General features: G+C 40.8%; 1 protein-coding gene across 1 annotated transcript in view; it reads right to left on the reverse strand.

Moving 5' to 3' along the window:
- The window catches only part of rnf217 (ring finger protein 217), a 122,739-nt gene that overhangs the window by 33,852 nt on the left and 76,393 nt on the right, over positions 1 to 12,494 (reverse strand). Inside the window, exons 2-3 of the mRNA XM_078542158.1 lie at positions 9,144 to 9,377; positions 1,619 to 1,783 (exon numbers count right to left, since the gene is read on the reverse strand). Coding sequence (XP_078398284.1) covers positions 1,619 to 1,783; positions 9,144 to 9,377 — 399 coding nt within the window. The remainder of the gene's footprint in view (positions 1 to 1,618; positions 1,784 to 9,143; positions 9,378 to 12,494) is intronic.

Below are 12,494 nucleotides of genomic sequence, written 5' to 3' on the forward strand. Positions count from 1 at the left end.
GTGTAAGGAGCCTTGGTGAGTGACAGCAGTGCATCTTGTAGATGGTACACACTGCTGCCACTGAGAGTTGGTGGTAGGGGGAGTGATGTTTCAGATGGTGTTGATCAAGTGGGCAGCTTGTCCTGGATGGTGCAGACCTTGAGTGTTGATCTGATCTCCTCACCTAAAGAAAGATATACTTCCCTTAGTGTAACAAAGTTCACTAGATTGATTCCTGAGATGTGAGGGCTTTTTATGGGGAGAGACTGAATAGCGTGTACCTACAATCTCTGGAGTTCAGAAGAATGAGAGGTGATCGTATTGAAATACAAGATTCTGAGAAGGCTTGATAGGGTATATGCTGAGAAGCTGTTTTATCTGGTTGGAGTGTCGCGAGCTGGTAGTCATAATCTCAAGATAAGGTGTAGACCATGTAGGACTGAGATGAGGAGAAATTTCTTCACTCAGAGGTTGTGAACCTTTGATGCTCTCTACCCCACAGGGCTATGGATGCTCAGTCAATGAGTACATTCAAGGATGAAATCAAAAGATTTTTGGACTCCAAGGCAATCAAGGGAAATGGGGATCAGATGGGAAAGTGGAGTTAAAGTCAAAGATCATTCATAATCTTAATGAATGGCGAAGCAGGCTCAAGGGGTCATACGGGATAGAGAATTCCAAAGATTCATAACCCTCTGAGTGAAGAAATTTCTCCTCACTTGAGTCCTAAATGGCCAAACCCTTATCCTGAGACTATGATCTCTAGTTCAAGATTCTCCAGAGACAGGAAACAGCCTCTCAGCGTCTATCCTGCCAAGCCCTCAGAATTTTATAAATTTCAATGAGGTCACTTCCTATTCGTCTACACTCCAGATAACACTCAATCTCTCCTAATAGGACATCCCTCATATCTCAGAAACCAATCAAGCTAATTTTAATTGCAGATCCTCTAGGGCAAGCATCTAGTTTCTTAGTTAATGACACCAAAACTATACATAGTAGTCCAAATAAGGACTCAACAAAGCCCTACATACCTGCAGCAGGATTTCCTCACTCTTGTTCTCCACACCCCTTGCAGCAAAGGCCAGCATACCCAATGCTTCCTAATTGCTTGCTGTACCTACATGTTAACTTTCTGTGATTCATGTACATGGATCCCTAAATACCTTTGAATAGAACTTTATGATATATTAGTCAATTTGTTAGCAAATGTAGAAAAGGTTACATTCAAACGTGTTTAAATGTATTCATAACAGTGTCCTTGCTTCGAAAAGATTCAGCTTCATTTTTAGAGTCTTCTAATAGGCTAGCAAATGAGCGCACTTAGTAGAAACCCCCAATGATGATTAAGTTAGTCTGGGGTCATGGCCATTTTGTGGTTAACTTTTGTAAACTACTGCAAAGGGTCATGGAAATTTGATTTGCGTTGAACGTGATTTGCACTTAAAATTGGGATCTTTTGGGTCAGTTGAGCTGAAAAAAAGCACAACAGAGCAGAAAATTCAGGCCAGGGTCACGCTGCTTCATTCTACAAAATCATGGGGCACAATTAATGAGCTGTAGACATTTTGGAAAATGACTCAATATTCTGTGCAGAAGTCATACAAAGTGTGGATAATCAGCCTAGTTTTAAACTCACCTTGCATTTTGGGCATTTCTGAGCATTTCTTTGCCCATGCTCAATCTCACTGGCCCAGTGACGTAACAGTTTATCTCCCTTTCTGTATTCCTTACAGTTTAAGCCTTCATGCCAAGGGGCGTGGCACTTAAAGCACCAAACAAATTGGCATACTGGACACTGAATCTGCAAGATCAAGACACAAAATATATTAGAACAATCACACTGTAAAGAAAGGAGATGGGAAAACTTTCAAAAAGTTTGCAAATATCAGGTCTATAAGCAAGACCTTTAAAATGAACTTTAAATCTGCTCTGCTTACAAGCTCCTAGTGTCTTCTACATCTGGCCTTGACAGTCTGCATGGAGGGACTTTAAGTAAAAAAAAAAAATCAGTCGGAACACATGACATGTTTATAATTGGGAATGCTTTCATTAGCAGAGAGGGGAATATGCAGTGATAGGGCGGGAGTAGGGGAACAGACCAATTTAGATAATAAAATTAAAAATACCAGGTCTGGGAAAAACATCAGGCAAAACTTTGGTACACAGAGAGTTAAAGGCTGTGAATTACACTACCAGAGTTAGAGATTGAAGTAGAGACCATGCCAACAATTACAATAGGTTAGATAGGTGGTTGAAGGAAAGGAAAATAGAAAAGGTATAGGGGAATAGGATGGCAGGTGAACTGAGTGACCTGTTTCCTTGGTTTAATTTCTATACATTTCAGTTGGTTTTTGATAATGATGCCCCACAAACCTCCAATTGGTCCACTAGGTAGGAAGGCATGGGTTAGAAGAAAAGTTTCTGAAGGAAACTAAAACTGGCTTAATTACAGAAGATAAAATTGAATGGAGCCATAGTGACGTGGAAACAGGTCACCGGTGAGTTGCTACTCACCAGGACCACTGACATCTCCCTTGACGTGCAGTGTACAGAATTACCCTTTCAACCAAAATAGCTCTAGGTTCCAGGACATAGGAATCTGGGAGTATTGCCAAATAGTTCACTGAAACACCGCTTCAAATTGACAATGCATTAAAGGAATTACAGCAGGACCTCACTAGGCAAACATGAAAGTCACTGTTACCTGGGCACAAATAAAAGCAAAATAAATCTTGGACTACATAGGTAGAAAGATAGAAAACGATGTCAGTAAGTGGCCACACCTGGCGTACTGCATACAATTCTGGTTGTCATGCTGTAGTAAAAGAAGTCTGGCCTGGTGGCAATAAAAAGAGGAACCAAATGGATCTATACTTTATGTCAACTAAGCTATGAAGAGGGGTTGTAGAGGTTGGCATTGTTTATTCTGGAGAAGAGGATATTGTTTCAGTATTAAAGAACCTTAAGAGAATAGGTAAATTAAGCATTAATAATGTATTTTGAGATTCCAAAGGAACAAAGCCAAAAGCTCAGAAGAGATATAGTGCACAGAGTGTAGTAAAAGTAGACAACGCAGAAACTTTTGATGGAAAATTGGATAGATATTTAAAAATGGTGGTGATTAGGAGGCAATAGATTTTGGGACTGGCTGGACACCCTGTACTTTCCAAAGTAATATCACGCCAGCCATTACACTTAACTTCATTTACCTTAACTCAGAGCTATCCTTAACTAGATATTCCTGTAAGTCAAATCATTTAACTCTCTTTAACATAATGAGCAGCATTATCCTCAACTAATATAGTAAACAGCATTCAGTAACACTACTGTATTTCAACTTAGTTTTAAAAATTTACAGACTCGGAATTGAATGTAGACTAAAACCTTATGCATGGAGCACATCTTTGTTGGGGATGGACAGGCAAAATTTTATGGAGATGTGCTCTAAAACACAGAAATTTCCAACCTTAGGGTCTTTAGAATTTTGAAAGTAGGCTTCACAGCTTTCGCCAAGGAGACATGCCAAAATTAGAGCAGAATTTAGTAGTGTAGGCTTACAGGTAGACTTGTACAGGCCTTGGTGCAAAGAAAAATCTCAGGCCCCCCAGCTCTGTCAGGAGAACCAACTCCTTTGAAATAGCAGTAAAAGGATGAAAAGGATGAAAATTGCAGTCAGTGCACGCAATTGTAAGGTGGGCCCAGGGGAGCGATGTTGAAGGAAATGGTGATGTTTAGTTCCACGGAAAGTTGCTTGTGGGAAACCTAAGCTTGTAAATCAACACTGAAAATGACTAATTCCAAACTTTAAAATGCTTACTTGTCAAATGGGGTTTAATTTCCTCTGGTACTCTACTGATTAATGTATGTGTATAGCATTCCTTTGTGCATTATTTTAGCACAATTAACCTATTTCAATTAAATTGGTGAACAATCACATCTGAATTTTACACAAGCATGTTAATCAATACAGTACCAGGGGAAATTAAATCCCAAAGTGTTCCACCTGTTTGGCTGCTCTACATTTTTACAGCCTTTAGAATTTTCCTAATAGATCAGTCAATAAATGCATTGTGCAGTGTGTACTGAGCCCTACAGATGCATGATCTATGCTGAATCAGTTCTTAGAGCAGCAGTAGACTGCTGTGATTATGACCAGTATCTCTAGGCCAGGATGATGGGGTGGGAAAATCAGCTAGAGTTCCTACTTACCGCTAGGAGCATCAGAATGTTTTGCATGCGCACATATGTGTGTGCGTGCATACCTGCACATTTATTGACTGGAGGGGGCTGGTGGTGTCAAGGGTATCAGGTGCAACCAAGATTGAGTTCAACACTTATTCACCTTCCAGACTTATACAGGAAGAATGAACAATACTAATGCAAATTTGTAGATACACATTGCTGAGGGAGCTCCCAAACACACAGCTGCAATGACAGCATAGTGAGACTCCAAAATCAATGACTCTTACAAGCTTCACAACTTTGCGACATAAGGAGGCTTAACCAAGTAGGTGGAAGTCAACCTGCAACTGGGTTCAGTGCATGACACAAAAAGTTGCAATAAAGATGAACTGTACAAAATCCTACACAGCCAGGTAAAGTGATATGCTAGGCACTTACTCATCATTCACTAAGACAAGTGCCTGAGATGCCTCTTTGAAAAGAAGCCTCTTGTCCACATTGCACTGAGTTTGTAGCTCCAGGGATCCTCTGCAACATTGTTCTTCTCATTTCCTCAACTGAAACTAACTGCCATGCTGGCTGTGTTGCTCCATTAATTCTCTTAAAATTAGACATAAACTGTCTGGGCAAGTTCAAAGCTATGCATTTAAATTATGTGGTCCTAAGTAAGTGATATTAATTTGACTTATTTTTTCATAGTACTGCTTCACTTTGTACAGTGTGTAACTTAAACTCTTGATGTAATTTCTTTTCTTTGAGATGAGACATTACTTCGAGGCCACATCTGCCTTCGTGGGTAGATGCAGAAGGTCCAATGGCATTATTTGAAGAGGAACAGGGGAGCTCTCCCTGGTGTTCTGGCCATTATCCTTCAACCAACATCAGATTAAACCAGATTATCCAGTCATTATCTCTTATATCATTATTGGGGTCCTACTGTGTCTAAATTAACTGTTGCATTTCCTGCGTCACAACAGTGACTATACTTCACAAAGAACTGCACAGATTGTCAAGCATATTGGGACATAACCTGAAGTGGTGACAGCAGTTACATAAATGAATGTGCTTCTTTCATATGGGCAGCAGAAAATGAATTACAGATTATGAGGAAAGACTTGGTAACATATTGGCTGTTCTGTCGTCTTGGTGGCTTTCTTCAGGTTGAACATTTGGATCCAGGTTCTTTGGGTAGTGCAGAGAGTATGTCAGCGCAGAGTTTCTTTTTAGTGCTTAAGAGGATGTGCCTGTTTTCTCTTATTACCTGGTGCATGGTTTGGAAGTCTCCATTATTCAGGGAATTTCAGCAGCAAACTCCTTTCCTCTCATTGGAGCCCTTAAAATTCTCGTCAGCTGTTGACCGAGTGTGAATGCTCCTGTGGGCAGCCCACTGTGTGGGTGAGGACTAATATTGAGTAGACAAAAATAGTCAAATCCTACAGTAATGTGTGCAGAGTCCTACAATGCAATGGCCATGCAACAGAGAATGTGCCATAATGGTACCAAGGATAAAAGATTTCAGTTAGGTGGAGAGACTGGGAAAGATGGAGTTGTTCTGATTAGATAGATAGAATAAATGAGAAACTGTTTCCAGTGGCAGAAGCGTTGGCAGAGGGTATAAATTTAAGGTGAGTGGCAAAAGAATGAGGGGAGAAATGTGGAAACATTTTATTTTACTTAGTGAGCTGTTACAATCTAGAACGCACTGCCTACAGAGGGGGTTTGATGCAGATTCAATAGTAGATTTGAAAACAAATTGAAGAAATACTTGAAGGGAAACAATTTGGATGGCAGTGAGTGAGTAGGGCTAGTTGGCTAGCTCTACCAAAGAGTCAACACAGGTATGATGAGCTGAATGGCCTCCTCTTGTGCTACATTATTCTATGATTCTATGATTTATCCATGATTTGCTTGGAAATTGTTTTTTTTATGGTTTCCTGAACAAAACAAAACCTCTTCCAAACATTTCATGGACATCGCCTGAATGAATTAAAAATATGCTGTCTCCTTTCTTTTGATTATCTGCCCATTCCTATTGTTAGAAAATGGTAGATGGTCTGAGCCTGTGAGATTCAACACCAAAAGAGAAAACTGGCCCTTGAATAGAGACGGGCAGTAATAAAGAGATGAATTTTATAAATATTAAGCCTTTCATGGAAAGTTTAACCATAGCAGTTGCTTTGATCCTAAAAGTTCAATTAGAGGTGGTAAGGAGGAGAAGACATTTCGGCTGAATTTTCCAGATTGGGTGACAATCCCAACAACTGCCCCAATTTAGAGTCAGGAACCCAGAATTGGCTGTGGTGGGAAGTTGGTCGCGATCTTCCCAGAGGTGACCAATGAAGAAGCTGCCTCCAAGGGCTCAGTCCAATTAAGGACAGGGAAATGGGAAGCCCAATAGGAAAGCCAACAGTGCTATCCAGTTGGCAGCCCCATTTGAAAGAGAAGGCTGTGAGGACACCTCAAAATGGATTCGCTCACTGCAGCATTATGAAAAGTTAAAAACCACACAAAATCACAGTTGTCAGGCCATCAGTGTGGCAGGGGAACGCCTCCATGGGATGGCTCGTAACAAGGGCTGTCGCCGCCATATCCCAACTGGCCTGTGCTGGAGTGAATGAGGAGACATCGATGGTCCCCCCTCTGGCAGGCCACCTACAGTTGAATGTGGAGCTCAAGCCAGCTGGGGGCCCATCTGCCAGCAAGATGATCCCTGAGACGTTCAGTCACTATACCCCAATTTGGCCCAATAACGCAAGGTTTTTTGGAACCCATCAGGTAGCTGACCTGACAAGCTATTTTACAACTTTGCTCCAAGCCCTGCCTCCTAAATTCCATCTGCGGGACCAAGAAAATTCAACCCTTAGTACTTGCAATATTATCAAAATGCACCTTAGAACTGGATTTCATTTATAGTGAATGCTGTAAAATGCAATACCCCATGAATATCCTGTGTCCCCTCCCCATGAGTTACCTTACAAACAAGAATCATACAAGAGAATGGGTCTGAACTTAAGAGGCTAAGGGCCGGATTTTCACCACTGAGGCTTCCTGATTCTGCAGACTCATCTCCCTTATAAAGGGCATGCCGCCTGCCATGTTTTCATTCCAGGAAGGCAGGGGCAGGATGAGAATGAAGATGGAGTCGGGCCCACTGCCTCCGGTGGCAGTTTGGAATCAGCCACAGGGGTAGGCAAGTACCGGATTGAGTAGAAGACCTGTCTTGGTGTTCTGGAACATTGTCCCAGCTGTTTTAAAGGCTGTTAGGTCCTTTAGCCCTCACTCACACCCCCTCACCACCATGCCACCTCCAAGCACCCCATGCCCCTTCCATGACCCCCCTGCATCCTCCATGCCTACTCATCCAGTATATACTATGGAACCAATGAGCCATACAACAGTGGCTTTCAAAAAAAAATCTGACACATTCATAGAGTTGTAAGAGCAGCAATCAGACAGAGCCATTATATATTAATAATAGAAACTTCACCTCACTTCACACCTCTTAAGCTTGCCCAGATAAACATAGACATTAGAAGAGTTAAAAAAAAGTATTATAACCTCAAATATGTCAACCAAAGAAAACACTTCATTCCCACCTATGAAAACAGAACCCCTATTGAACTAATCCATTAGAGTCTTGGAGCTTAACCAAACATTCAAAATGAGGCCATGAGGCCCTCGGTGAACCACATTAACAGGAACAGATGGCCAGGCATCTATTTTTCTAGATGGCCTTATTATGAATGGTAAGGCCTTTGAACATACCTTGGAAACGGTTCCCAAGTCCAGAGTAGAGTTCACGAATCCTGAGGTGTCATGAGCCACGTGTCCTTGAGAAGCTGGCTCAACTCCACGGAAACCAAGGTGGTAGTGGGGACGGGGTGTGTGGAAAAGAGGGGTTGTGTATGAAATGTCTGCCCCTGCAATGGACCCGGCCAGGTCTGGAGTGCAGGGTGCAAGTTTGCTGCCCACACCCTTATCTGATGTTGGTGAAAATTTCTGGCGCTAGGAATCCCGAAATTTTTGAAGACGTCCAGAGTTTACCCAACTCTAAAACTCCAGCCCTAAGAGGCATAAGATTGGTCTTTATCTGAAGAGACTCCTGGCTTTTTTGTCAAATGATCTCTACCTGTACCTAAAACCTCTTCCTTTCTGGTTTAACTTATTGCCAATTTTCTCCTTTTGAAAATCACATTAGATTTTCACATTAAATACCTATTTTTAAAAAATACATAATTTCCCTTGTAATAAGTACATCTGACCCAAGTCCTTTTTAGCTTATTGAGCTTCTATGCTGTTTGACTTTTATCTTAATTTCTCTAGCTGAAACCGAACCTAAAATCCACCTGAAGAAGAGTCATACGGACTCGAAACGTTAACTCTGTTCTTTTCCTCTCCACAGATGCTGTTAGGCCTGCTGAGTTTTTCCAGCATTTTCTGTTTTTGTTGCTTAAAATCCACCTCTTGGGATTTCACCTCGAGTGAAAACTGTTTTTTCATTCGCAACAGTTTTCTCCACATAAGTGTACAATACAATTCCCTTCAGTCAGGAAGGCAACATGCTCTAGCATGAAGATACCTCCATTGAAAGCATCATTGCTCGTTTGACTCAATGAAGAAAATTTCTTGAATGTCAACCAGCTTTTCCACCTATTCTCCAGGTAACTTCCTGGAAACTTTTAAAAATTTCTCAAGCACCACTATCCTTTCAAGGAAACAGCCAAGTAAGAATTGGCAGATTCAAACTCAGGTATTACATTTAAGAATCCAGCTCTTTACACTGTAACTACTGGAACCATTCCTCGAACCCAACAAATCAAGCTTCACCTCTTAGTTGAGCTCTATTCTTAAAACAGTTTAGCCAAAGATTTTAGCTGAACTTACCAATAATCTACAGTAGAGCTCTTCTATTTAATCACTAAACTCTTGATTCTAATCGTATAAAGAGCTAGGACAGAATTTGAGAGAATGCTGCTCACTTTGAACTTGTTCTCTGATTTTGTAGGGGTTGGAATGTTGCTCTTCCGTCTGAAAGTAGTGAAATGCTTGCACTGAGGGCATGGTTTGGTGCTCGAATCCACCCTGCTGAGCTCCAGGAAGTAGCTGTACTTGACAATATCGTCACGAGGCAGATTGGAGATGACAGTGCTTTCCTCCAGGTATTTGCTGCATTCTGTAATAGGGCATTTTATCTCTGCTCTTCCCAGCTGCACCTGCATGCAGATAAGACAATGGTTTGAAAAGTTATACTTGTAAACATAGAGCAATGTTGTAAGAAAATAAATGGCTGCAAACTATAGGCCTATTACACTACACAATTTGTACTGATAGCAAATGATTTTATCCTTGCAGCACCAACTTGATTATGAAGTGAAAAGTCAGTCAACTTGAATAGGGACAGGCAAAATTGGGCTTGCTACAGCTTAACTGCAACCAGCACAAAGCTTGCTACAATGGGCTGCCTGCAAACACATTATTAATATTAAAAATGTTAAGAATGAAGTTAAAGAGCTGACATTTCTGTCAGATCTTGTTGGCATTAAAATACACTTTGATGCAGATGATGAGTTCATCTAAGTGCATACATAAAGGGGCACGTAGAACTGTTTTTTCAGGTTAGCTATGACAAAATTAGCAACATAAATTCTGGTCACTGAACAGACAATGGTCTCAAACAGTGGTATGATGATGTCCCTACTGAGGAAAGACAACTTTAAATAAACTTTATATTTGATAAAATTTATACATTTAAGTATAATTTCTAAATTTAATTTATAAATCTTTTTCCAATGCAATTCCTTGGATGATGAAGCAATCCATGCCCACATGCGGCAAATCCTGGTCAGCATTTAGACTTAGGCTGATGAGTGGTAAATCTCATTCGTACTAGGAAGTAATGACCATCTCCAACAAGAGAGAGAGAGAGAGAGAGAGAGAATGAGAAAGAGAGAGAGAGAGAGAGGGAAAGAGAAAGAGAGAGAGAGAGAAAGGGAGAGAGAGAAAGAGAGAGAGAGTGCCTCATAACCTCCCCTTGATGTTCAACAGCATTAACATCACTAAAATCCTCGTGGTCACCACTGACCAGAAACTCAAACAGCCTAGCACATACCACTGTGGTTGTAAGAGAAGATTAGAGTGTGTGGAAGATGAATCAGTTTCAGCCTCCCAAAGCCTTTTCATCATCTGCCCGATGGAAATCAGCGTATTCCCCACTTGTCTGGATGAGCACAACTCCAACAAAACCCAAAGCTCAGCACATCTAGGACAAAGCAATCCGCTTGACTGACAACCCAACCACCATCTCTCTCGCCTCCAGCGCACCATGGTTGCATTGTGTACCCTCTACAAGATGCACTGCTTCTTTGATGGCACCTCCCAAAACCACAATTTCTAGTGCCTTCAAGTTCGGTGACAGCAGGTGCATGGGAACACAACAAGTTCTCCTCCAAAATCATACATCATCCTGATTTGTAAACATATAGCTGGGTCAAAATCCATAATATCCATGGTCAAAATTAATGTAGATAATGTGGATTTTGACCACAGCACTGTGGGAGTACCTTCAACATACAGACTACAGTGGTTATAGAAAACAGCTCACCACTACCTTCTTAAGCGCAATTGTGGATGGGTAAAAATAATGGTCAGCAATGCCCACACACCATAAATAAATAAAACAATTGTTTTTCATACAAATCTGCTGGTTAAAACAAAGAGATCAATTAAAAAAAAGCAAAGGCTAGAAACCAGGAATTATAGCAGAGAACGTTGGAAGTACAGATTAGGTTAGTCAATATTTAAAAGAGAAAGACAAGATTAACATTGAGCCTCTGAACCAATTTCTATTTTAAACTAAATTCAGAGGCACAGGAACCGACAGGGGGAACAATATTCCAAAAACAACACACACCCAATGTGCATCGCTGTGGAAGGCAAATACATCAAAAACACTTCAAAGGACCAGTTGGTTCCTGAGCAGTTCCCATCCATTGTAGGAAGCGTTTACAAACACAAAATTCCTGTCCATAATAACATCAGGCATAAAGAAGCCAATGTAGTCTGTTAAAACCTTTTTTTTAAAATAACCTGGCTTGATGGGATTCTTTCCCCTGTCTAATTTTACAGCGTACTTTAAGAATCTTTCCAATGCTAGCTTAACTCTCAAAACTCCTCAAACACAAACAAAACAAATTCTACTCTGAACAGATTCAATTCACGAAAATGCAACACCGAAATAAAAATCAAAACATTACTAGAATATGTTTATACGTGTTTTTACTGAAAAGAGATAATTTATGGATGGTTGGAGGGCAAAGTAATGAAAGGGGAAGTTTGTGAAAGTAAAAAAGATGACGAGTAAAATACTGTAGGTTGATTTCCTGCCTGCTTACATTAAGAAATTTGAAAATATAGCAACAAGAGTCAAAATTCATATTCCAAACATTTAACTTGGTTAATCCCAAGTTCAGTATAAATCTGTAGAACAACTGGCACCTAGGCATGCAGTACTTTAATGAATTACTCAAGGAGGATAAGCAACCTTTTATTCACTCATTTCCAAACTAAATGAAGCTCAGGAAAATGGAAAATGTCCAAACATGGTTATGATCACCATCATGCTTTAAAGATTTGCCACAAGTAACAAATAGCTGCATCACTGTTATATATATTTGCTGGACTTGGGTTTGTTATACTTTACCACCAAAGTCTAAATGTGATGGGGACACAGTGGACAGTGCATGAAACAACAATGCACTTTTTGTTTTATGCAAGCTGCCAGTAGGTAAATTTAGATCAGCAAATAAGTAACAAAACCAAATTGTAAAAGTTTATAACACCAAGTTCTTACATTTTACAGTATTTTGTAGTTGAATGCTTAAAGATTTAGCTACAGAATCAAACAAGGGACTGCTGTAACTTTGAAGTCATCTGAAACTCTGCAGCCTGTGTCTTAACTTCCACCAAGTCCCATTCACCCATCACCCCTGTGTTCGCTGACCTATGCTGGCTCCAAGTGATGCCTCGATTTTAAAATTTTCATTCTCGTTTTCAAATCCCTCCATGGTCTCGCCTTTCCTTGTTGCTGTAATCCCCTTCAGCTCTACAGCTCAGATACATGCGCTCCTCTAATTTTGGTCTCTTAGGAATCCCTGAATTTAATCGTTCCTCCATTGGTGGCAGTGCCCTCAGCTGCCAAGGCCCCTAAATGGCCGGGGGAAGCATGTAAAATCTGGCAGATGGCCTTGAATTGCCTATCCACACGCCTCTGACCTGTCTGAAATTTTACGAGGGGCAGGGGGGGTGTCAGGTGGCCTGACCACCCTTTGGCC

This window comes from Cetorhinus maximus, chromosome 5 (genome assembly GCF_964194155.1).
Source record: "Cetorhinus maximus chromosome 5, sCetMax3.hap1.1, whole genome shotgun sequence".
In the NCBI taxonomy this organism is placed as follows: domain Eukaryota; kingdom Metazoa; phylum Chordata; class Chondrichthyes; order Lamniformes; family Cetorhinidae; genus Cetorhinus; species Cetorhinus maximus.